Source organism: Babjeviella inositovora (genome assembly GCF_001661335.1).
Source record: "Babjeviella inositovora NRRL Y-12698 unplaced genomic scaffold BABINscaffold_11, whole genome shotgun sequence".
Taxonomy (NCBI): domain Eukaryota; kingdom Fungi; phylum Ascomycota; class Pichiomycetes; order Serinales; genus Babjeviella; species Babjeviella inositovora.
The window spans coordinates 463,251-488,140 of NW_017566848.1; the positions used below are offsets into that span (position 1 = coordinate 463,251).

At 47.7% G+C, this 24,890-nt stretch overlaps 10 protein-coding genes and 1 non-coding gene across 11 annotated transcripts; 3 read left to right on the forward strand and 8 right to left on the reverse strand.

The window, feature by feature from the left end:
• Positions 1-519: 519 nt before the first annotated feature.
• Positions 520-678, reverse strand: BABINDRAFT_19989 (uncharacterized protein; the record flags this gene model as incomplete). Its single annotated transcript, XM_019131231.1, has 1 exon — positions 520-678. A coding segment is annotated over one exon (159 nt), but the record flags the coding sequence as incomplete, so codon positions are not given.
• Positions 679-3,695: 3,017 nt separating this feature from the next.
• Positions 3,696-6,494, reverse strand: BABINDRAFT_162972 (uncharacterized protein). The gene has a single exon (XM_019129647.1). It carries the CDS (start codon positions 6,252-6,254, stop codon positions 3,924-3,926), a length of 2,331 nt encoding a protein of 776 aa, XP_018983665.1. The 5' UTR covers positions 6,255-6,494; the 3' UTR covers positions 3,696-3,923.
• Positions 6,495-6,856: 362 nt separating this feature from the next.
• On the reverse strand, positions 6,857-7,422 carry BABINDRAFT_90189 (uncharacterized protein). The gene has a single exon (XM_019132900.1). It carries the CDS (start codon positions 7,281-7,283, stop codon positions 6,957-6,959), a length of 327 nt encoding a protein of 108 aa, XP_018983666.1. The 5' UTR covers positions 7,284-7,422; the 3' UTR covers positions 6,857-6,956.
• Positions 7,423-8,200: 778 nt separating this feature from the next.
• Positions 8,201-9,205, forward strand: BABINDRAFT_162973 (uncharacterized protein). The gene has a single exon (XM_019129648.1). The coding sequence runs from the start codon at positions 8,519-8,521 to the stop codon at positions 9,128-9,130; it is 612 nt and encodes a 203-aa protein (XP_018983667.1). The 5' UTR covers positions 8,201-8,518; the 3' UTR covers positions 9,131-9,205.
• Positions 9,206-9,323: 118 nt separating this feature from the next.
• Positions 9,324-9,396, reverse strand: BABINDRAFT_t292. Its single transcript has one exon. It is a non-coding gene; the product is annotated as a tRNA-Ala (tRNA).
• A 206-nt stretch (positions 9,397-9,602) lies between these two features.
• Positions 9,603-12,548, reverse strand: BABINDRAFT_162974 (S9 family peptidase). The gene has a single exon (XM_019129649.1). It carries the CDS (start codon positions 12,365-12,367, stop codon positions 9,800-9,802), a length of 2,568 nt encoding a protein of 855 aa, XP_018983668.1. The 5' UTR covers positions 12,368-12,548; the 3' UTR covers positions 9,603-9,799.
• Positions 12,549-12,909: 361 nt separating this feature from the next.
• TRM9 (tRNA (carboxymethyluridine(34)-5-O)-methyltransferase) lies at positions 12,910-13,957 on the reverse strand (the record flags this gene model as incomplete). The annotated part of the gene is made up of 1 exon (XM_019129650.1): positions 12,910-13,957. A coding segment is annotated over exon 1 (710 nt), but the record flags the coding sequence as incomplete, so codon positions are not given.
• Positions 13,958-14,178: 221 nt separating this feature from the next.
• Positions 14,179-15,327, forward strand: BABINDRAFT_40090 (deoxyhypusine synthase; the record flags this gene model as incomplete). Its single annotated transcript, XM_019131954.1, has 1 exon — positions 14,179-15,327. The coding sequence occupies one exon, from the start codon at positions 14,179-14,181 to the stop codon at positions 15,325-15,327; it is 1,149 nt and encodes a 382-aa protein (XP_018983670.1).
• Positions 15,328-16,706: 1,379 nt separating this feature from the next.
• Positions 16,707-17,882, forward strand: BABINDRAFT_9546 (uncharacterized protein; the record flags this gene model as incomplete). Its single annotated transcript, XM_019132983.1, has 1 exon — positions 16,707-17,882. The coding sequence occupies one exon, from the start codon at positions 16,707-16,709 to the stop codon at positions 17,880-17,882; it is 1,176 nt and encodes a 391-aa protein (XP_018983671.1).
• A 319-nt stretch (positions 17,883-18,201) lies between these two features.
• On the reverse strand, positions 18,202-19,200 carry RPS7A (40S ribosomal protein eS7). The gene has a single exon (XM_019129651.1). The coding sequence runs from the start codon at positions 18,842-18,844 to the stop codon at positions 18,272-18,274; it is 573 nt and encodes a 190-aa protein (XP_018983672.1). The 5' UTR covers positions 18,845-19,200; the 3' UTR covers positions 18,202-18,271.
• Positions 19,201-19,675: 475 nt separating this feature from the next.
• On the reverse strand, positions 19,676-24,516 carry HGT20 (Hgt20p). The gene is made up of 2 exons (XM_019127211.1): positions 22,763-24,516; positions 19,676-20,063 (listed from the first exon to the last, which is right to left on the reverse strand). The coding sequence occupies exons 1-2, from the start codon at positions 24,236-24,238 to the stop codon at positions 19,905-19,907; spliced, it is 1,635 nt and encodes a 544-aa protein (XP_018983673.1). The 5' UTR covers positions 24,239-24,516; the 3' UTR covers positions 19,676-19,904.
• Between the last annotated feature and the right edge of the window lie 374 nt (positions 24,517-24,890).

Here is a 24,890-nt window from a genome sequence, read left to right on the forward strand (position 1 = left end):
AGCATGAGAAGCATAAAAGGGTAAATACCATGAAAAGACGAAGTGCCAAAAATAGCGTGGGCCGTGGTTTTCTGTGGGTGAGCCGTTAGTGAAACAGAAACTGATCGAGTCACTAAAGATGGGGTGGTTGTGATGAAAAGATCGTTTAGCATTTGGGTGAATAAACGAATTGAATCAATAACAGGGCGTTTGAAATAGAAGTGGTTATCTGGTGAAAGGGTGGGGTCAATGGTTTAGCGGGGACGACTAAAACAAATTTATCGGTAGTTCGGCATAACAAAAACTAAATGGAAAAATGGTTCAATAGCTAGCATGTAATGAATCAATTTTCAACAAATTAGTGATGGAGGAAATTGTCCGATGGCACGGAAACAACTGGATAGTCCAAAACGATAAATATAATGGATCAATGATCTGGCTTCTGAACATTCAAAAGTACTCACCAACCAAACCCGTTCCATGAACATACCAATCATTCATCCATCACTCATTCGCTATCTCTTCGCGTTTCTCCTGCTCCTTCTTGTGGGTCTTAAGATGCTGGGCAAGATTATCTGACCGCGAGAACTTCTTCTCGCAGAATGTGCACGGGAACGGCCGCACCATCGAGTGGACCGACCGGATGTGCCGCTTCAAGTGCTCCATCCGCTTAAACACCTTGGTGCAATCGGGACACGGGAACGGTTTATCTTCATCGGGGATCTCGGCTGGGTCCTGGGCCGATTTAGCCACCAAGGCAGCCGCCACGATGTCGTTTCCTTGGGGAATGGACTCGCTGCCCGCAGCGTCCGCCTTCGCCTCGATGTCTGCCTCAAACGAATTTACAAAAACTGCTCGACTCACGTCAAGCGCCGACGCCGACTTCACAAGTACGGGACTTTCAACGCTCACCGACTTGCGTCTCTTACGGCCCTTGTCGTCCACGCTTCCACGCCGTGACACCGCGACGCGTGACACGCTCTTTCGCCGCAAGGCGCCCGGCGACACGTCGTTAACCCGGACTAATGCCGGTGGCGACGCGGGGTTATTCTGGATGAAGTGGCTGATGGCTGAGCCGCATTCGTCGTTCATCCGAAAGTCCAACTTGGACGTGCTTCCCACGATTTCGGAACGGTTCCGCTTCTTATCATCGCTGGGGCTGTTGTAGAGGATCTGGGTGGTTTCAGCGGCCACCGGCGAGCTGAGTGTCTCTGTACGCACGTTCGCAAGATCGAGCAACTGAAGCGGGTTGATCGTTCTGGGCTCGTCGTTTATGTTGGTCTTGAACATCAGCGAGGGGTAGTAGGGGAGGCGGATGGGGGTGGTGGGGGTAGTCATGAGCGAAGGGGTAAGCCCAGAGGCGTTGGTACCCATCGTCGCAGGCGTACCCATCATTGCAGGCGTACCCATTACAGTGGTTGGGCTGCCTATTACGGTGGTTGGGCTGCCCACGGCAGGCACCTCGTAAATAAGCGGAAGCGAGTGGTGTCTCTGGGGTGGGCCAAACAGAAAGCTCTTGTCGTCAAACACGGAGCTGGCCGCGGAAAACGGCGGAAGCAAGCTAAGATCGCTTTCGGAGGTTTCGGGCCGGGAAGTAGAGACGCTCTCGTCCGTCTGCGAGTACGGCGAGGTGGAGGCATCGTCAGCAGAAGAAAAGTAGTCGGAATGGAGCGGAAGTACAAAGCTGTCAAGCATGTTGTCCGTGTCATCATGCTTGAAAAGCTGATCTCCAGCGCCGGTCAAGCCAGCCAAGTGGGAGGTGGAGAGGAGGTCCAAAGGACCCTCAATAGGGTTGAATTGCAAGTTGTTGAACTGGAAGTTGAGCCAGTCGTGGTCAGAGTCCGGTTCCAAGACGAACGGGTGGCTGGTCTTGAGCATGTGAGGGAAGACAATAAAGAGTAAGGTGGGGGGAGAAGAAAGGCTAGGACCCGGAAAGAGTGGGAACTCAAAGGCGTGAGCTGGATAGAACTGAGATTAAACTTGACGGTGCAACTGGTGGCAGCTGGGTCAATTGGTGCGGGATTTCAATTGGTCACACGGATATGATGTAAAGCACGTATAACTTTCAATTGGATTTTGCTTTTACGGAAAATTGGTTTGTTTCAATTCGGCTCGAAACTCTTCGGGAGAATTTGTTGGGCTAGATTAAAGATACCGATAGAACGGAGATAGAAAGTTGATTCTTTCTCTGAAGAAATAAGTGGTTGCTCTGACGGCAAAAAATGAATTTGGTTGAGGTTGTTTTTAGAAGAAGGATCAATGTGTTGAGTTATAAAAGTGTCGAGATACCCGAAGTGTAATCGCTGGTAATTGCAGTGCGCAATTTCAAACTCAATTCTCAATTTATTACACAACGTAGGTTCCACTACCTTGACGGCTTCAACCTGCGTATAGGCCGATTATCGCGTAATCGAACGCAACGCACATGTTGGGCTATCTCAAGGTGCAGGCCTCTGCGTCTACATAAAGCGTCCCCTCCCCGTGGCACCTTCGTTTAAATCATGCTCGTACTGCTACGGACGCGGTGCAGTGCGCGTTACTGAGAGGGCCCAATTGCCCCCCCTGCCGCCTCTGTCCGTCATATAAGAACCTTATCAAGGCACTTTGGCTGGTCCTCTGCCGCTATAAAACAAAACCCTTGCTTGTATAAAAGATATTATATCTCCTTATTTATACTGTTATGGCAGTTCCGTGGCGTGTGCTTGCCTCAAAGTCGCCCGATTCTGCGTTCGCAAGCTACGTCAATTTACTCCAATGTCTGCCGCTATCTGTGGCATGGTGGCATGATGTGAGTATGCATACCGTTTAGGTTGTCGAAGGACCACCCATGCATGGGGGTTAAATCCCATTCGCCGCCATTGGCAAACACTGTTCTGGCCTTTAATCTCTCACTCTGTTCAATTGCTCGCTACGTTTTACCGTGGCCTTTCTGGAAGTGGTGCCAACTATCCAGTTCGAACGGAACGGCTGGCTCGTGTGGGCGGCCAACGCTAGCGCGGACAAAGCTGTATCCGACCGCGGAACTGATATGCCGTAAAGATTTCTATTGGTAGTCTTAGATAGAGAGACGAGATGACCCAATTATTGATATAGAACGAGATAGGTCCTCGTATTATCCGTTGGACCTGGAGGCATCCTGTGGATGCGGATATCGGACTTATCTCATATTCCGGGTAGTATTATATCGCTCAGCTACCGACTGCAGTCTAAAAATCTCTAGCGTTCTAGATCGATGTATCGGAAAACCTCAGCTGATCATTTCCTAAAGGGGAAAACGTTGATTACCCTGAGCCTGCCATTGTCCAGTGTATGATAGGAATAGATAGCAGGCTACACACCCCTGGCTATAGTGCACACCTAAGTTTAATTCGCACTATTGGAGTGTTGAGGTACACGGCTATAATCCCTCATTGGAGTAAGCTCATGGCCCAGTGTGGGAGTGCCAAAGCGAATATCGGATGCTCTAGGCCAAGGCTTAGTTTGTGTGCTTAGAGTACGCTGATATGGAAATAAATCCGAGGGTTAGAACTTCTCTTTGACTGAAATTAAAGGAACTATTTCAATCTGAAACCATCAAAGGCCATCCCAAAACACGGCAATTAGACCGTCTAGAATGCTAAACGATTGCTAGGCTTCCATGCATCTGGACTTACATATAGCTTCGTGCAGGTCTGCCCCACACGAACCCTCCTCTATGCCGATAACCTCGTCTCCAGCTCGGTGAATTACTTTTTATTTAGTGTTGATGTACATGCTTAGGGCTGTGCAAGTTTAGTCGTGTCGTCAAATGGCCTGAAGTACACTTCCGCCAGTGTTGCAATCCACTGTGAAGAGAGGAAATCAATTGGGGCCTACCCAAAGTTTCAGCCCTATCATAAAATAATTACGGTGATCTGTTCATGGATATATTGACAAGCTAGCAAACCTCTTAAATGCGGAAACATCTAGCCTTTATCTAACAATTCTATCGCCTTTTTCGTGCGTTTGATGACCCACGGATCGACCCTAAAACAGGGAAACTCATCCACCTTGCGGTACCCCACAAAAGACTGTTTCATCCGCATAATCTCTTTCTCACGGTAGTGATTCTCGACGTAGGCACCGGTAATCATCAACTCAACCTTGGTATCTCGGTTGGTCCTTCTCGACGCAATTCGTTTGCCGCATTCCTCTCCACCGGTTCTATCATTGGGGCAGACGGTTTTGGGTATCCAGAGCCGATACACAGGCTTGAATTGGTATTCATCAAACTCCAAGTTTGTGAGGCCCCGTTTGTACTCTCGCTTCAACATTGGTTCAAACTGGCGAGGAATCACCGATCGAACGCCCTCGAATAGCGTAGGCACCAACGGGCTTAACTCGCTTAACGCGTAGAAATGGTTGTTCCGGCAGTTGAACAACTCTTGTCTCGAAAATAATTCGGAATGCACAGAGCTCAACCGGTTCTGGTAAGCGGGGTCGTTTCTGAGCGTCGCTTCGCGGCCGCTGAAGTTTTCGTCGAGTAAAGCATTCAACTCGCGTCGGTTCGCTTTTGTCATGGCACCGTCAGGCTGTGAGGCGTCCGTAAACGCTAGCGCCGTGATGTCAACGTAAAGCCCTGTAGCGGTGTCGATAAACCGGGCATCGATCGTATTTTCCCCGTTGGTCCTAAGCCGAGAGAAGAAGCTAGGGCCTACATCGATCAAATATGATCCAACCGCAGCATTCAGAGCCATAGTGCTGTCTTCGCCCTTGGTGGAGGTGTAGTCCACCACCAATGTCTGGTTGTACTCCCTTGCCAACTTGTACAACGATTCCATCGTAATCTGAACATCAACGTCGCCGTCCCAGGGCATGTTGAGGCCGTTCCAGTACCACCCCAAAAGCGTTCCGTGCGCAAGCCACGACCTTAAGCCAGCCGTCTCCACAAACCGCAACCACGCACGGGTCATACGGTGAAGCGCGGCCTGGCGTTCGTAGTCCGAGAGCTGGGCGCTCTTGAAGAACCTCCAGTCAAAGTGATGGCCTCCCCCTGGCTTCCCACTTATCGGCGCTTCGTGGAAGTACTTTGTGAAGTTAGGGGCTATGGCTAATTCCCTCTCCATGGCACAGAGCAAGCGCATATCCAAATCTAATTCCCCTGCCTCCACTTTCAATTCAGTAAGCTTAGCGTTGGTATCCCAGAAGAATTCATTTTTTGTCAAGTGGACCAAATCCGCAGCTTCGGTCGTCTCATGGCTGACAATCCTCGTGATATCTGTGGTGATATTCTCTGGAGCCCCAATACCAGCGGTATCCTCAAACCCCCCGGAGACCTTTCGGGAGACCATAGCAACCTGTCGTTTATGGGAAACACCCTCTTTGATCACATCGAAAGCGCTCAGCCCGCTTCTGGCCATCTCATTCTGTATGTACAAGCCACTGAGCTCTGCGAGATCAAACAAATCACCGTTGGAAGGGCTCCTTGTCTTATCCACCGGTATTATGAGTGCTCCCTCGAGAATAACTCCCAAAAACATGACTCTCTCAGGGGGAGGGGCAGAAAACTTCATGTAGGAGCTCCCGATATAACGTCTGGCCTCCCCCGATAGACTTTCGGTTTGGTATCCCACAAACTTGGCCATCTTCTTTCCACGCTTGTCTTCGCACCGGGTTAGCTCGTGGTCAATCTTGTATAGCCGTTTGAAGGCGCCACAGGTGAGTTTGTGCTCTACCTGGTTGACAGCGCTTTCGATTCCCGAGTCAAAATCGACCCATGACGACCAACTGAAGGGGAGCTTGAAGCGGGGATTGATTTTGCCACTGTAAGAATGGCCAAAGACGTTCAACCACAAGCTTGGAGCTAAGCGAGGGTCGTAGTCCATGCTAAAATGCTGATAGTAAGCAGTGGAACTGTAGACTTGCAAGTCTCTGCGGGGGATAAGGTATTCAACCATACTGGAGGGGAAAAATGACCGCGAGACAAAACTCTTGACCCCAGGGGAGACCGTTCCAAGATCTTCGAGGTCCTTGGCCGAGATACTGTCCTGAGCCCTGGCTCCAAACCATAGCTCAGTCCAATGCGACTGGAAGCACAAGGCGATGGCCGCAATTGCAAACAAAAGGGTCCAGCCAGATCGCTTCACCTTGGAAATTTTTCGACTAAGGTTGAAGATAGAAGGAGCTTTCTTGAGCAAACAGTGTCTTCTTTCGTACATAGTTGTCGGAGATATAGCTAAACTCGAATAAATGCTCCTGAGAGATGGAGAACGGCACTCGTCATACGCCGAAACAGGAGACCTCGGCAGGGAGAGCATTGGGGGAAGTGAAAACGAGCGATACAATATTCAAAACTGGTGCGTTATGCTAATGTAGTTCCCGAACAGAGTTCCAACGGGCAAGGAAATTTGAGTGTAACCTGGAATATGGGCATCGGTTCAATGAAGAATCAGCATCCAGTTTGACGCTAAATGGGTTCCAATTGGGTGCATTTGGAGTCAGATATGTACTAAAATTGAATCACAAACACAAACATCCGATTGGATCCAGTCGCGTGCCACTGTGAAGGAAGAGCTGGAAGGATGTGGCTCATGGGGCTCTCTCTGGTACAAACAGACTGTACATAAGCCTGGGGTTCAGCATTTTTCCTAGTCTGACAAATTTATTATCGGAATTCCGTGCCGAAAAAATGAAAATCGGTCGTGTTACTGCGAAACATAACGTATAGTGTACATAACGTAAGCCACCGAAAAGAAATATATATCTGGGCATATATTTTGCTCGTAAACCATTTAGAGTTCCGTTCCAAAAGCATAAAAGGAGTAAGGATATTTATTGGATAGACTTTTGCTTCTATCTAATCATTATATTGATATGAGTTGTATTGATTTAATATATGAGATGCGAATATATAAAAGCACTGATTACTGTTTAATAAAAGTTATTCATTCACAAGTATTGAATATTCCATGAAATTTGTATGTGCTACACATACAATCTAAATAGTACTCTACTCACAATTATACCGCTTGGCCTATATATACACTTTTCGACGGATTAATACCTTCAGATCCAGCACGTAAACTGTCTTGGTATACATGTGATAAATTGACGTATTTAGATCGATGGATCTGTATCCATCTGCATATCTTGACACTGACGCGTGTATGTATGCGGGGAAAAACAACACTAATCACTTGCGCCACATCTGCGTGTGCACAGCCACACATCTCCGGCGAACTTAGCGATCCACGATCGTGCTCTCTCCACATGGCCGAGACTCCGATACTTGATTCAATCCTAGCTGTTACGGAGACTCGAATATCAACACCTCGGAGGTGACACATTCACGCAAGTATAGTCTCTTCTGGGTATCTTGTCAGTTGACAGCTTGGAAACATCTCAATTTGGATCATACCTTAATTCTCGCTTACTGTTTTTTTTTTTGAGGTTTTAGGCGCTCCGAGGTCCGATCGAGGACCAAACTCAATTTCCGGCAAAAAAAGAAACTAATCGCGCATCTCATAACCATTTCATTTTATGGGGCTCAAACTGTGGAAAATACCCTCCTTCTTAGCGACCACTGATTGGCAATATAATTATTGCTTCCAAGATCCATGCTTGGGGGCTTGAGGTACCTACCACAGTATAAAAAGAAACAAGGATACCACTGGAGAAATCATCAATAGTAGTGATATGCACGGCGTGTTGATATCGGGCGTGTTGCCCGACAACTCCCGGAGCTTTTCCCTCTTCCCTTTCATGCCTGGTTGCATCGATCTCGGTATCGTGTGCATGCTTCACTGGTTACAGAACGGTGAGCAAAGCGATCAACTGCAGAGTCTACACGGGGAATTACGGATAAGCTCGGAAATAACCACTCAGGCTACTTGAACGGTATATCCATGGGAACACACCACAACTTACCCAAGTAGCTTAAACTAATTATCCTCAATAATCGTTAAACACACAAACCACATACATGAAAGATACAGCTCTGTAACCGTCACAAAGTGAGCATGTGGCCCGGAAATATACGGTTCTGAGCCCGCAGCATGCACGTCTGGGCGCGGACCCTCGGAACACTAATGCCGGCCTGGCCAATGAGCGCGTCCAGTTCGGATGTCGAAAAAAAAGAGACCAATTTTTCACCCAGGGCAGTAGCGAGGAGAGCGGTGTCGTGGTAATTTCTCACCCCTTCCCCTATATATTTCTCTCTTGTCCCACTTTTTTTTTCTTTCTTCTTTTCTCTTTTTTTTCTCTGTATCCATAAACTTTAAAGATGTCTACTACCGACGGTACTACCAAGTTCATTATCGATTTCTTCATGGGTGGTGTTTCCGCCGCTGTCTCTAAGACCGCTGCTGCCCCAATTGAAAGAGTCAAGTTGTTGATTCAAAACCAGGATGAAATGATCAAGCAGGGTCGTTTGTCTAGAAAGTACGACGGTATTGTCGAGTGTTTCAGAAGAACCTCTGCCGAGGAAGGGTTTGGCTCTTTCTGGAGAGGTAACACCGCCAACGTTATCCGTTACTTCCCAACCCAGGCTTTGAACTTCGCTTTCAAGGATAAGTTCAAGGCTATGTTCGGTTTCAAGAAGTCTGAGGGTTACTGGCCATGGTTCGCCGGTAACTTGGCTTCCGGTGGTCTTGCTGGTGCCACTTCTTTGGCTTTCGTCTACTCTTTGGATTTCGCCAGAACCAGATTGGCTAACGACGCCAAGTCTAAGGACGGTGGTGCTCGTCAGTTCAACGGGTTGTTCGATGTCTACAAGCAGACCTTGAAGTCCGATGGTATCGCCGGTTTGTACAGAGGTTTCGGTCCATCTGTTATCGGGATCATTGTCTACAGAGGTCTTTACTTCGGTTTGTACGATTCCTTGAAGCCTGTTGTCTTGGTTGGTCCATTGGAAGGTTCTTTCTTGGCCTCTTTCTTGTTGGGTTGGACTGTCACCACTGGTGCCTCTACTGCTTCTTACCCATTGGACACCATTAGAAGAAGAATGATGATGACCTCCGGTCAAGCCGTCAAGTACGCCGGTGCTTTCGACTGTTTCAAGAAGGTTGTTGCCGCTGAAGGTGTCAAGTCCTTGTTCAAGGGTTGTGGTGCTAACATCTTGAGAGGTGTCGCCGGTGCCGGTGTTATCTCCATGTACGATCAGTTGCAGGTCCTCGTCTTCGGCCAGAAGTTCTAAGCGACTTGTCTGGGCTGAGAATTCTTGTATATTGTATATCTGTTCTCCCTTTGATATAGTTAACCTCTACCAAACTTATAAAGATTCTAATATTACGAAATATTTATTTTAGTTATAGTCTTAAATAGTGAAAGCTGAGAAGTTTAACGCGCCAACGGCCGGCTTGTTATTTTTTTTCGAAGTCAAAAAGATATGGACGAGTCAGGAGTCGAACCCGAGACCTTTCACATGCTAAGCGAACGCGCTACCAACTACGCCACACGCCCTAATCGTGGCTTTTTTTCACGAATAGAAGGGTGGCTCGGAAACATTATGAGGTATTACGTGAGGTTACTAGGGTTGGGTGATAGCGGATACCTGAAATGATCCTCTAGCACGAGTAAAATAATGAGAAACTGGAGGAGACTATATAAGTAAGTGGGCTTCCGGGTTTTGGATATGATGTTAGTTTAATATTATCTTTATTGTGGAAGATCGTAGTAGTATCTTGCGAATCGGTTTACCGACCACGGCCCCTGACTGGAATCCCAACAGGCACCAGAATCTTGGCAACTCTTGGTTTTACCAATAACATTTCGAAAAACCTATGCCTTCTCTCTACGGTACCAAACAACCCCCCCGAGTCCCTGTCTGCTTCTACGTATTGGCAATAAAAAACATAATACTCTTCTAAATAGCTAGCGCTTCGGGAACTTTCTTCGGCTTTTCTTCAAAGTCCCCGTCAAACGCCTGACGTATCCACGTAAACAACTTATCATACACGATGGTGTTGGCATTGTGATGGCTGATGCTGTGGGTAGAGTCAGGGAAAACATGAACATCGTAGTTCTCAACGCCGTCCAAGTCAAGCAAGTCCAAGAGTCTCAACGAGTGCTGGAAGTGAACGTTATCGTCTCCTGTACCGTGCATCAACAAGAAGCGCGAGGCCTGCGCGATGGCTGTCACGTTGGTAACGGCCGATTTCTGGTAGCCGTGTGCATTGTGGTCTGGCGTGTGCATGTACCGCTCGGTATAGATGGAGTCATAGAAGCGCCAGGTGGTGACGGGAGCTACAGACATGCCGTAGCGGAAGGTGTTTCCGGCGTCGGTCTCCAACGTCTTTAACGTCATGAAACCACCGTAAGACCAGCCCCAGATTCCGATACGCGTCTCATCGACGTACGCCCTCTTGGCCCAGAGCTTTGCAGCACTGATCTGGTCGCGTGCCTCGTAATGTCCCAAGTTGTCGCGCACAATCGCACGGAACTTGCGTCCCATAAAGCCGGTTCCTCTGCCATCGACGGTGACCACAATCGCGTCGAGCGCACTGCTGATGACGTGTGAGAAACCTACAGCAAAGTTCTTAGTCACCAACTGCGAGTTAGGGCCGCCGTAGACGTAGAACAAAACGGGGTACTTCTTTGTCGGATCGAATGATGGCGGCTTGATCTCCATGGAATTGGCCCATATCTCGCCATATTCCTTCTCCTCGCCGAGCTTGATCGTCTCGAACGTGGTGCTTGGAATGGCGTACTCTTGCAAGGCTTTTGCCACGTCGGGGTTGGTCTCGAGAACGGTCTGGGAGTGGTCGTGGAAGTCGACCAACGCTTGGGACGGAACATTCGGCCCAGAATAACTGAGCACTGCGTAGCGTGCCCCAGTGGAGAACGAAGCCAGATACCAGCCGTCGGTAGAGGTGTCTGTCAAGTTGGCAAAGTTGGAGCCGTCCAAACCCACCGAGTACAAATGCCTGTCCATGGCTGACCGCTTGGTGGCAAGGAAGTACACGGTGTTGCGGCTGTGATCGAATGCTGCTGGAGCTTCGACCACCTCCCATGCGCCCGAAGTCAAGGTCACCCCCTTGGGGTTTGACGGAGGAGAGAAGTACGCCAAGTGGTTGTACCCATCCACGACCACGGTGTCGATATACCCATCCTCTGCTCTGCCGTTGTCAGCGTCTTTAGGCACGTAGAGTGTCTCCTGAGTGATCTCAAACCAACCGCCCTCTTTGCCCGAAGCGTCCTCCTTTCTGACGATAGCCGAGCTGGCAGAGGCAGCGTCTACGAGACTTATCTGCAACACGTCGCTTTCGCGGTTGGTGAGCTTGACAAGGAAGGAACCAGCACCCACCCATGTGACTTCTGTGATCAAGCTGTGCTTGTCGGGGCTAGGAACCGCGGCGGTCTGCTTTTGGGCAACGGTGTAGACCATGAGGCTAACTATGGGGTTGGGGTAGCCCGGTTTCGGGTATTTGATTTTGCGGACCTCGGGATAGTCTGCCTCTGGCTGGTCTTTTTCGTGCTGAACAAAATAGGGAATTGGAAATTCCGGTACCAACGCGTCGTCCGTGCGCAAGAACGTAAAAAAATCGCCCGATGGGGACCACCATATGGCTGAGGCACCGGAAAAGACCTCCTCTTCGTATACCCAATCGGGTCTGCCGTAGAAGATATCCTCACCTCCGTCCGTGGTGGACTGAACAACCTCTTCGGAGTGGACATCGCGGATGTACACGTTGTTATCCAACACAAAGGCTACATGCGACGACTTTGGCGACCACTGTGCTACCGCAATTCCCGCTTTCGGCTTGTTAGGGAATAGTGGCTCGATCTGCTGGGTCTCAATGTTCAAGAGCCAGTGAAAGGCAAACGAGGAGTGGCGCCAGTTCGGTACCTTATCGGTGGTGATCAACGCGTACTTCAAGTCAGAGCTGGCTTCGAATGAACCAATAGTGTACTTCTCCTCTTTGTACGTGATGGTGGAGCCTTTATACAACACCACGTGAGAGCTGTCACGGACGGATTTGATGGTGTATTCAGACTCTGATTCCATCACGTAGGAGCCCGAGTCGTAATTCGAGTCCGTGACAATCCACTGGATCGATTTATGGTTCGGACTAAACTTCCGGCTTCTCATCGCCTCTAGCGTAAGCGGCAAGCCATCTTGGCTCGCCAACAGCAACGGCCGGAGCTTGTGGCTCTGACTGTGGCTCACGGTATGCTCACCCGGCGCCCAGGGCGTTAAGACGACCAACGTGGAGGCCCCAAGGCTCGACTGGAGGTAAGAAATGGCAAAAATAAGGAACGCTGACCCCCAGAGAACCGTGATGAGCAACCCTGCGACAATTACGTTGCGGCTAAACAGCTTGGACCGAAAGAGAGCGTGTAACACGCTCCGTCTTTTTTTGGCCCGCGGAGACGGCTTCTCCAGAATGAGGGATTCCAAGTCTGACATACGTCGTTTTGTGGAAAGAGTCATGGCGGAAAGAAGTGGTAAAGAACAGGAAGCAATTGTGGCTGCTTTTGCGCTTATGTACCAATGAGGTTAAGAGGCTGGCTAAATGAGCCGCACAGGGGGGTGCTTATGTAGGAGTTAAAGGCTGGTTCAGGCTGTGGGTATTTGGGAATATTTGATCGTTGGTATATTTATTACGAGGTTTATAGGAATATTTTTTGAACTTTGTAGTTTGTTAATCATGAATTCCATGATTAACAAAAGTGCAGAGGTGATGGTATGTTAGCATTAGTACCGGATGGAGCCGCATGGCGATGCGGAACATATGTAATAGTATCCCGTTATACTGGCGATCAACGTTGACTACGTATTTTGCTCTATCATGAATATATTATTAGTCGTTTTTTACGTGCTTACGATATCTTTGATTATTGCCGGCAACTATATGATCTACTGGGAGAGGCATGGTTTGACTTATATAATTTTATGTCCTACGTGAGTATGGAGTTAGCTCGAGACCGAGACGTTTCCGCTTATCTGGGCTTCTACAAATATGTATAACAAATAACGGGGACAAAATTTAGCTAAACTAGGTAAATAGGAGGTCTTTGGATCCCCCAGTTCAAAAGTCATGTCTAAAAACACTTATAAAAGCTGAGAAAAGCATATAATCAACCAGAGACTGGCCATGGCTTAGACCACAAAACTGCCGCTTCTAGTAGTCCAATAACTCGAGTCACGCCCAATCCCACAACAAACACCTTTCATTGTCTCAATCTTTAAACAATACCATACATTCTATGGCTTTCTAAGGACAATCCACCAGTTGTCTCTCTCGTACCCGTCTCGCACGACAAGTCCTCCAGCCTTTTCACCGTTCTCAATTAACTCACCTTTCTTGTACAAGTGATAGTATCTCATTTTGGTTTCTGGAACCCCTTCCTTCTCTTCCAGCGCCGGTTCTCTCAATGGTTCTTCTACAGGCCCTGATTCCAGGCTCCCCGCCATCGGACGCTGTTTTTTCTGTCTTTGCGGCCTGACCTTTTTCTCAGCCTTCTTGTTGGCCTGCAAGATCCATGGGACTAACACATCTTGGGGGTCGCCTTCCTTGTACCCTCTACGGGACTTTTCCTGCTCCAACGCCCAGCAGTAGATCAACACCTCCCCGCCAGACCTGAGTTTCAGGAGAATGTGCTTGATGGCAGCAACTCTTCTTTCATCGGTGGAGAAATGGTGAATCACCGCAATGCTGATACCGAAGTCAAACAGGTTTTCGTGGTGGGGTAAACGCATCCCGTCGCTGACCAAAATATCGTTATGACCGCGTCTGTTGATTTGGCTGGCCTGGTCAATTAACCCAGACGACCTGTCAGAGCCCACAATAAAAATGTCTTTATTCACAACCAAGTATTTTCCGTTGCCACATCCAACGTCAATGCCCACACTCCCCTTGGAGCGGGTTAGAAGGAAGTCCTCCACAATCGGCCACGGCTTGTATCTAGTCTGTGAGAAATGCGGTGCAATGTGGTTGTAAATGTCGTGGACAAAGATCTGCTCCCTGACCGATGGGTCGTCGATATCCTCGATATTTTGGGACATTGGGGTTGATCCGCGTTGGCACTACAAGGCTTATCTTATCTAGCATGGATATAAGTGATGCCAAACTTTGGCATAATTTTTCAGAGCACGTGACTATACATGCATTTTTTTTGCCGCATGCGCCTGCCTAGTTGGGGTGAAAAAAATTGGAAAAACTGTGCATAAAAGGATTTGTGAAAGTACAGAACTGGTAATAAGGGACACTGATAGTAATTCCTTTGACCATTCCACACACAATGAGTGATCAACACCGTCCAGATTTAGCCACCGATGCAGTATTTGTGGCATCCGCACCTGTTCCTGAAGATGCTCGCATCGTCAGAGGTATCGACTACTCGCAGGATGCATCTTACAACATGGCCGCTAAGGACTTGGTCAAGTCAATGAGCACTATGGGGTTCCAGGGGTCCTCTGTCTCCGAGGCCTGTAACATTATTGATGAAATGAGATCTTGGAGAGGTGAGCATATTGACGCTTTGAAGGCGAAGGATGAAACCATCCAGGGGGACTTCGATGCTGAGGGCCGTCAGAGAGCCACCATCTTCATGGGGTACACTTCCAACCTTATAAGTTCCGGGTTAAGAGATACCTTGAGATACATGGTTCAGCACAAGCAGGTAGATGCCATTGTAGCGTCCGCCGGTGGGATTGAGGAGGATATCATCAAGTGTTTGGCGCCAACCTACATGGGTGCCTTTGCATTGCCTGGGAAGAAGTTGAGAGACGACGGGATGAACAGAATCGGTAACTTGTTGGTTCCAAACGACAACTACTGCAAGTTTGAGGAGTGGATTGTTCCAATTTTGGACACGCTTTTGGAGGAGCAGAACGCCAAGGCCGAGCTCGTGAAGGGCTCTGCTGCGGATGTCTTGAACCCAGAGAACAATGTCGTTTTGACGCCTTCCAAGTTGATTGCCAGATTGGGGAAGGAGATTAACGACGAAACCTCTGTTTTATACTGGGCCTATAAGAACCAGATCCCGATCTACTGTCCAGCCCTCACCGACGGATCCATCGGTGACATGTTGTTCTTCCACACCTTCAAGTCCTCTCCCCAGCAGCTCACCTTGGACATTGTTGGCGATATCAGACGCATTAACTCGCAGGCCATGGCTGCTAACAGATCCGGGATACTCTTGTTGGGCGGTGGCTTGATCAAGCACCACATCTGTAATGCCAACTTGATGAGAAACGGTGCCGACTGGGCTGTCTTTATCAATACCGGCCAGGAGTTTGATGGTTCCGATGCCGGCGCCAGACCAGACGAAGCTGTTTCCTGGGGTAAGATCAAGAGTGATGCCAGAATGGTCAAGGTCTACGCTGATGTCACCGTCGTCTTCCCATTGATCGTTGCGGCCACCTTTGCCAGCGAAAGACCAAACTAGCCTGATAGAATTTTTCATGTCTAATAAAAAAGTAAACGATACAATATGGAAAATTTTTATATGAAATGGTACGCTGAAACATTTCTCCGAGCTCACAGAGCACTGTGCAATATACCTAGTATCCTTCCTCCCTTACTTGCTTATAATTACAAAGCATCCCATCTAGTTAAATTTGATGGGAAAACACTATACTTATTCTACCCAAAAATACCCCTACGAAACGATACGACACTTCAGATTATAGGTTGGTTTCTACGAGGTTAAACCCAGGTATTACGTCTGAAATGCATTGATGTGTGGAAACAACGATCATTGACATTTTACCAGGTTATCACAATTTCCCAATCTAGGAGATAGTGGAGACCCGTGATATGTCGGGTATGTAAGCGTCAGTGATTGGTAGCTCTATAACATCCGCTTCCCAAGTAGCTTTACCATGCGTGAGAACTAGAAAGCTTATCAGTACAAACGTCACTTCCAGGGGCAAATGTGCATGATGGGTTAAAGCGGCTAAAAGTATGGTTACGCACCATCTGCAAGGTCCTCAGGAACCCCGCCTCCGTATCAAACACCAAGACTTCAGACTATGCAGCTACCACCGTTGTGGTTCATACCGTGACGTACTTGCATGAGATGCTTAATCATGCGGTTTTGGTTTTTCCACATACGGAAAAACGTCAACACACAGCATCTCATATGCACAATCCAAATGTATTGTCACGGGACCAGGGGACGTCCGTCAGACACAACAGAGATCGGTGTGGCTTGAATAGCGCCGATAGATAGGAGACTATTCAGTGATTGCCCATTCAACCACCTCTGGCACTAAACTCTGTTAGTTACATGGACGTAGACACGCCTCAGCCTGGAGACTCCTTTTGCAGCACCCAGAGTGGTTTCACAAACCCCATCACTAGGCAGTTGACTTTGTTTAAATGGGGTTTACTTCTCAGACTCACGTAGCAGGATAGAGGCTACGACTAGACATGCCAATTTATTGAAGGAGGGAATGGAGATGGGCTGGACAAGACAAACCGCATTACTCCTCGTGCATGACGCGCTTCACCGCCACTCGCACCCAGATGCGGCAGTGAAATTTTCAAAGCATGAGATAGAGTTTCCTGGGGGACGAAAAATGGCTGGACAAGGAGACCTAGCATGACAGTCAGTCAGTGGTGTTAAACGACGAGACAGTAGAAATCTGAGCCTAAAGGCGTCTCCAGAACCAAACTCACGAAAATATAAACTTCGTTTCAGGAGGCTCAAGGTTTGTCTACGCTCCCGGAACTGGCCTCCTATTTTAGCGTGTTTGCGACTTCACGCCCCCTTATTTGCCATTCAAGTCACTCAAATCGACCGCCAAAGGAACCCACCACATCATGTCTAAGACCTCTTTTGTTTCCAAAAGGCTGGACGATACCAGAGCTCAAGCGAAGCCAAGGTCAACCATGAAGAACCGCTCCAAAACCCTTACAGACTTGTTCGTCACCCCGCCAGTCACACGTTCTACCAAGAAGCTGATCGAATCCCTTCCTTTGAGCCGGAACGGACCATCCAAGACTTTGGATATGGAACCGGTTGGAAGAAGACACACGATTGACAACGGCGACGAGTTGATGGAGTGTGCCGCGACGGTGGAGTTGGAGTACGGTGACGCCTCGAAATATCCGAACAGAAAGCCCAGGGCAATGTCTGTGGACATAGAGATGTCAGACACCTCCAATAGTAAGACCATTAACTTGCCTCCCGCCCCGCCACTGAATAAGCCAGCACTTTCAACTGCCATGAGCCCTGTGAGCAAGATCTCTGCTTCCTTTGCTACGTTTTCTGGTACAACGTTCCTACACAAAGTGATGATCAACGAGCCTGAATACGCCCTCAAGGTTCACCTCAATTCGTTGGGAGTTGGGTTCCTGCTTGGCGTCTGGATTATGTGGCTGAAAGAAGCCATTTTGGAGTGTTGCATTGTCTGGCTTGACTTTCTCATTCACGCCCTTCGGTTGGGTCTCATTGTCGGAGGGTTATTCTTTGCCGTGAGATATGTTTTACCGATGACATTGGGGGTTAAGCAAGTGGAGGATTTATCTGGCGCTCTGGAATTGGTGTCTGACTCTGCATCACTCGCCGAGTCTCACGGCACTGATCTCAGCCCCTCATACAACCTACAAACTTCATTGCCAAAGCTAAATTCGATAGTTAGCCCGAAGCGGAAGGCTCCGTATAAGTCAACGAGTCCTAGGACGTCGATACTCCTGGCGAGACCGCTTCGCAGTATTCCAAGGCATAGACTAGAAATTCCGGCCCCTCCAGCTGCCACTTCCTCACCAAAGTTGAAGATCAACATGGACAATCCTTTAATCCAGCAATTGTTGCATGAACAGGAACGGTCACGAAGAAAGGGACTGTACCATAGCGAAGTTGACTTGACCGATAATCATAAGTTGAAGAAGATTGATTTCTCAGCGAAGCCTGTGCTTGAAGATGATTCTTTCTCTATCCTTGATAGCTCAATCGCCTACAATAACTTTGTCCATGGACATACCGCACATGCCTAAACCTGCGCACCCCTGTGTGTCATAACCTGCATTTCTTCATTCATTCATAGGTACTCTCACTTCGGGAGTCTTTTTTTTTTGGTTATGAAACCTGGATTAAAGTTCCTTAATTATAATTTATAAAAATATGTAAAACAATCATTAAAAAAATTAGTTATTGCCATTACAGTCCCGGGGTCAGCACCTTACGAATCACTTAGAATAAAAATCTCTAGCCCGTAGCGTGAACCTACAGAAACAAAGGATATGTGGATTACAAAATGAAATATTATTATTTAAAAGTAAAAACAGAAAGAAAGAGGGTGACAAAGCATGATAAACCTGTTAACCGTCAGTTCAAAATTTTGTTCAGGAAGGTAAAATTGATTCTTATTTTAAATAGGGAATATTTAGTAAACGTTTTCACCGGAGATCTCAAAGATGACCTGCTTACCGGTCAACTTAGAGTAGACTTGCTGGAAAGATTCCAACTTGTAGTCGACAGCGGAGGAGTCCTTGGAGTCCAACAAGATCTTCTGGATCTTGTTACCACCAACCAAGTATCTGACTCTCTTACCAACAATTTCGGTTGGGAAAACCAAGTCTTCCAAGATCTTGTCGTGGACGGCAGTCAAGGTACGGGATCTTGGTCTCTTCTGCTGCTGTCTAGATCTTCTAGATGGCTTTGGCAAGATTCTTCTCTCGGCCAAGAAGACGACGTGTCTGTCTGGGAACTTCTTCTCCAACTCACGGGTCAATCTGGTTTGGATCTTGTGGTAAGCGGACAAAGATGGAACTGGGACGAAGACGGCGATGGCCTTCTTACCACCGTTAACTTCGATCTCACGGATGGTCTTGAATTGCAAAGTTCTCAATTCAGCCTTCAATTCTGGAGAGTGGGCTTCCAAGTCAACAAAGGCTTGGGCAACTTGTAATTCCAATTCAGATGGGTTGGCGGACAAAACCTTAGCAGCGGCAGACATTTTATATTCGTTGGTTCTCTTAAAAGTTCAAAGGGAATACGTAGTATTGGAGACCGCGTTTTTTTAAAATGGTTATATCTAAGGCTACATCCTCTACCACTACCCAAACCGCCATACTATTCCCACAGTATGCTCCTTCCACCGGAAGCAGGCTCGCTCTCTGAATTTTCCAAGCTGAAGGAAAGGTTCGGCAGGCGCACACCGCAAAATTTTTCCACGAAAACCTTTTGGTCACGTGCAGAATGGAAGAAAATCACACGAATACGAACAAAGATGAGTGGTCACGTGGGTGATGTGAGAATTTGTGACTGCTTTTTCTTCTGCCGGTCCTCAATCCTCGAACTAAGCTATAGGCGTTTCTGATTTTCTTGTCCTGCAAGATGTAGCTATTTAGGTCTGCAGTCCTTCGTCAAAGCTTTATTTATGGACACGAGGTTAAAATAAGGTTGGATTAATTAATAGATACCCAACAACTGCTTGACTCCAGCCACTTGAGATAGTTTATGTAAATGGCAAGTTGCTGCTTGATTGGCTTAAAAGGTGTTGCCGTTATATTAAAGGTCGGGCCACTGACCTGCACGGTAAATCCGTAGCCCAGAAACCGCGACATTCTACCTTTTTGGGAAAGAGGCTATTTACATGTCGCTGGCAACGTGTGTCATAGAGCAGGGACGCACTGTATATGCCATGATGCGCAGAGGAAACAGCACCCACGGGTGCATTATTGCTTTAAGGGGTGATGCTTACCACTCCGCCCCCAAGAAATGGGAGTCTCGAAACGTTCAGATAGAACATACACTAAAACATACAAGAAGGTTGATTAGACTATTGCATTTTAAATATAAAAAACAGCAGGAAAAAAATTAATTAGAGGATTAGGCTTGTTATACAGAACACCAAAAGTGAAGGGGGGGACGAATCCCGTGACCGAGGCCGGGCAAAAATGCCGAGCTCGACAATATAGTAGGGATTGACCGTTTGTCTTCATATTTTGTTGAATTGGAAAATTAGAAGATAAGGATGCACTGGATTAATATCCAAGAAAACATGACCAGATATCTTACAAGAACAAGGCAAGACCACCAGCAACGGCGGCACCGATCAAAGAACCGGAGACGGCAACAGCACCGTTGGCACCAGCCTTAGAGGAGGAAGAGGTGGAGTTGGTGGCGTTAGCAGCGGAAACAGTAGCGGCAGAGGCAGCGGCAAGGACGACGAACTTAGTGAATTGCATTGTAAGTGAGTGTATAAAGAATATAAAGGGAAAATAAAATTGTCTCGGACAAGGAAAACAGAGAGCATGGCTGTATTTATACCTTTTCGTCGGCTCTCTGGTTTTTCCAGGGGAGCGGAGAATTCATGCACCGTAATCGTAAAATCGATTAAGGCTGTGCTGATGTCTCTGTATGCAGCATCTGCAGCTAATAAATGTCCAGGTAGAGAGATAGGCGCACACCCTCGGGCCTAACAGACTACACAGCTTTTACGTCCGCAGCAGAGGAAAAACGCGCACACCCGCCTGTCTGGGATTGATCAGAATATACACACTCAGATTTTCAGACCTTAAAAAGTTGACGAGAAGCATAAAAATATCCTTGTCTCTGGTGGAAGGACTCTATACCCGTGGGACAACTCTTATGACCCTCTTTATCCTCGGCGGGCCTTTTGGCTAGACCGACGTGTAATATGACTAATGCTGCCCCTGTCAGGCAGCGGTGTACAGTTAAACTTTTTATCTTCCTTACAGGCTGTACATAACATGCAGCTCCCGCGTCCTGCGGCCACCACACGCGTTGTCGTACTGATTAGAGTTTTTCGTACGAGACAATTCGGCAAAAATAGATTCTGTTTGCACGCGATTAGCACTGGTGCAGTGGGCCAAGGGTGCTCGCACTCCCGAATATTGCCAAATGCAAGCAGGTCCAGGGATCAGTACGATCGTCCGTTACACGAGCTCTTGTCGGGAGCCCCTTTGTTCAAGCACAACCGTTTGCTCGAGTATGAGCGCTAAGTTTCTCTCGATTGGCGTTCACTCTATCTGATTAGCATGCGGCGATACGCGAACAAGTCGCCTCCCGTTGCCACTTGCCAGTCATACCACGAGCTATGAACTCGGGATTAGCCGACTTTAGGATACCCTCAACCGGCTAACATACCGACAAGCTCGGATATATGAGTTCATGGGCTAAGAACGGACGTCCGTTTGCTGAGAGATAGAATTTAGTGCTACTAAATATAGCCAGGTGTACGGACCCACCTTCCAGATAGATGCTGTAAAGTCAACAATACGCCGCACAAACCTTCCCGATTGAGCCATTGGCATGCTTCATAAGCTGCCCGTCTGCACTGTGCAGCTCTGAAACCTCGCTGTGCCTTCTCCGGCATATATACTAGATAGGGCTACACTTGCAGGGGATGATTCGCATACAGGGCGCATGTACATTACTGTAAACCCAGAGGCAACTTGTCTGTGATATCTGTTATATTCCGAGATTCTTTACGGTAGAAATGGTTAAAGAAACGATAAGCGATTTTAGAAATGGTGTGGATATATGGTAAAACAACACGAGGTTGTCCCTCTTTCTGGGAGTCATTGGGTGTGATGAAAACTCTGCACTTGCCCCTATTGCATATGCCGTGGAAAAACGCGCTTGACTTATTCTACACAATATGCGGCCAAATCCAGGGTGTCATATTACAGCACGTGGAGTCCGCCATTTATATAAATTAGACACCTTTCCGAAGACATCGAACGATATAATTAATGCCTCAGCATCAGTCTGTATCATTTACTGGTAGCTTCCATGTGCCCTAGGGCCGCTTAGTGTATGATTTAGAGTTTAGGTTTTTTTTTTTTTTTTTTTTCGTGTTAATGTTCTGGGCTCTGTTGAACTAGGGGGATCTTCCCCTCAGCTGAAAATTTTCTCATTGGGATAAATCGTCAACATCCTAATCAGATCTCACGTACTAACTATCTATTTAACATTTAGCCGTAAGCGGTTTCTGATATTCCCTTTTCAGTCAACTCTCAATCGTTTAAGATAATGGGGTTTCATCACAGATACCTACCTACCAGAAACTGGGTATGGCATCCACAAACTACGCGGGCGATATAATATTCGGTAGCGCAGGCATAGATCTTTCCAGCACACAGGACCAGCTGATCTTTCTCGGAGTGAGTTTTAGGGAAACCACCAATCCTTGGAGCAGGTAGGATGGAAAGATCGGGAAATCTCGTTTTAAGCGATTTATAGTCCTAGTCGTAACAGAGACAGTGTGTAAGCCTGTAAATGTGGGGAAACGGGATTCCATAGCTGGAGTAGCAGAAAGACGCTAAAGGAAGGAAGAGAAAGGAATGTGCGATGAATACTGTGGCAACTGAGTTTTGCTGACCAAAGACAAATATGCATACAGCTGAATGACTAGATAGTCTGGACAATTGGTATTACACAGGACACTGTTAGTTACACAAGAGCTTAAAGCTAGTACTGAGCCCTTGGACTGTTATCTTGAATTCCATAGTGAATGTATTAACGTGATTAGATAATCTGCTGTCAACAACATATAAACAGATACAGAGGCGGCCTATTGCGATAAATGGACAGTTTTATTGTACATGTAGATTTTTTTAATCTTTAAATTAGACGTATATTACCAGACCTCTCAATGTCTTCAAACCAGCCATATTTTTTTTTGTTTATGGGTTTAAATCCTTTTATCACTATCTTCCCGTGGCAAACACTTACTATGATAGCTGTCTCAGTTTCGGCTCTATCAATACACCAGCATTGCTAAAGCCTATAGGGATAAATGCAATTTATGTTGCGAACTGTCGTCAATTCTCCTCTCTTTGTACAGCTCGAGGGCCCAAACACGTTAGCTCAACCTATCTCCCGCTGTAACCAGCTGGTCCCACACCTCCTCATAAGTCATCTTGTTCCTCGTTTCTGGTACTTTCCACGCAATCAAAAACGCGTAAAGGACACACGTCACGGCAAGCACCGCAAATACATATCCGCTAAGAACTTCCCGCACGATGGGAAACGTGTATGCGAGCACGATGTTGGAACACCAATTGAGAATCGAGCCCACCGATTGGGCAGGCCCCACGGAGTCATGCTGTGCCATCTCGCTGATCATCAAGAACGGAATCGGTCCCAAACCACAGGCGAACCCGATCAGAAGCAAAAAGCAAGAGACGACGCACAAAACCGCATGGTTTCCATCCTGGGTCAAGGCAACCGCCATGCCACCAACCGCGATGGTCATAATGGAGAGCGAAAGGAGGAGAAGCGTCTTACGACCCACGCGGTCCACCACCGGGGAAATAAGGCCAAACGAAACGGTACTAGTGAGTGAGAGCGCCACCGTGAGGGTCAACACGTTGTCTGGAACTACTTCACGCAAGATAGAAACACCGTAATATGTGAGGGCGTTGATCCCAGTGAGCTGCTGGCCGGTCATGATGATCGCAATCGCAATGAACTCCGATCGGTATCGCTTAGCCGTGATGAATTGCCACGAAGTGACATCATTGGAATCAGAGGTTAAAAGACGTGAGGTTTCGTCCTCAATCGCTTCTTCATTCCCTCTGGACTGTTCTCTGAATGATGGGAGTGACACGGTAGACTGGCTTCGGGACATCCTCCGCCAGTTCAGAATCTCCTCGTGCACGCTTCCACGATGGGACCGTAAGGAGTTGAGAATGTTGGTGGCCTTTGGAACGTCGTCTTTGGACGCAATTAACCACTTTGGGGACTCGACAGTGGAGAAAATAGCCAAAAACGTGACGGCCGCAATGACCACGGCAGCTGCAAAGACGTTGCGCCATTGCTGGACGTTTGTCCAGATAAAACCCAACGTCATAACCGCCACTAGTCCCACCGAGACTGCAAGCTGAGTAAGAGCACCCAAGAGCCCGCGGTGGTTATACGGAGTTACCTCGTTGATGAATATCGGGGTCACCACGATGGAGGAGCCCGCCGCCAAGCCGTTGACGAAGCGCGCCACCAAAAATACCTCTTTCGAGTTAGCAACGGTCATGAGAAAGGCCCCAACCACAAAGAGACCCGCATTAATCTTGGCCGTGCGCTTTCGGCCAATCATGTCTGAAAGTTTTCCCGAGTAAAGAGACCCCACTAGCCCCCCGACCGTGAACATTGTCGTGACTAGCGCGATCTCCTGGTCGTCCATCGGAATGCATGTCTTGAAGCCGTGAGCACCCCAGAAAGTATTCTCATATGATGGCAAAGGCCCGGGAATGTACACTTTGCATGATATAACCCCCTGTGGTGCATTCAACTCGCCGAGATGGAACCCGAACTGGAACATTCCGAGGTACGCAACCACGGAGGTCCATGCCAACTGCTGTGTGATCGACTGAGGGATGAGCATTGAATGGAAGGTCTAAAGGTGATTAAAATATAATAAGTCTATCGTTAAAGATCAATAGTATATTGATGAAAGGTGGGGACCTTATCAGATTCAGAAGTTTCTGGAAGGGTTCGCTGAGGGGCTCCTGGGCACGGGTATATCCAAGAAGACACTCAGAACAGTATGGAAGGCAGCAGTTTTCTCTTAGGAAACTGATATATGCAGACAAGTCTGTAGATTTGTCTCTAACGATTCCTTGGTGTAATGGGAGTTGAGAGAGAGTCGGTAGCATCACGTCGAGTTGTTATCTGCGTGCAGAACTAAGGCATGCGGCGAGACTGGAGTCGGGCGTCGTGCACGTTGAATACAGAGACGTTTCCGCAGTCTGGCACCCAATAAGAATATGGGACTAGTCTACAGCTATGTCATAAAAATGTTATAAAATGTGCAGGCACAATAAGGAAATAGGTCTCGCCAATGATTTTATCCATCAGACAAACCTATAGAGCTATGTGCTAGAGGTGGAGTACACTGTCGGTGGCCTTCCCGGGATTCTTTCACAGTGGACTCACAACAGAAAGTTCTTGTGACGTGATATCTGCCAACGACTCGTGTGATTAGGTAACATTTATACTATGGTTGGAGAGATATGAAATGGTGATACTTAGAAAAT

Coding starts and splice junctions, on each gene's coding strand:
- BABINDRAFT_162972 (XM_019129647.1), bottom strand. CDS start 6,254: ATGCTCTCCCTGCCGAGGTCTCCTGTTTCGGCGTATGACGAGTGCCGT.
- BABINDRAFT_90189 (XM_019132900.1), bottom strand. CDS start 7,283: ATGTGTCACCTCCGAGGTGTTGATATTCGAGTCTCCGTAACAGCTAGG.
- HGT20 (XM_019127211.1), bottom strand. CDS start 24,238: ATGCTCATCCCTCAGTCGATCACACAGCAGTTGGCATGGACCTCCGTG. Junction 20,064..22,762: donor ACAAGATGACTTATGAGGAG/GTGTGGGACCAG, acceptor CAATTCACTAAG/TTCGTCGTCCTTGCCGCTGC.
- RPS7A (XM_019129651.1), bottom strand. CDS start 18,844: ATGTCTGCCGCTGCTAAGGTTTTGTCCGCCAACCCATCTGAATTGGAA.
- BABINDRAFT_162973 (XM_019129648.1), top strand. CDS start 8,519: ATGTTCGGTTTCAAGAAGTCTGAGGGTTACTGGCCATGGTTCGCCGGT.
- BABINDRAFT_162974 (XM_019129649.1), bottom strand. CDS start 12,367: ATGACTCTTTCCACAAAACGACGTATGTCAGACTTGGAATCCCTCATT.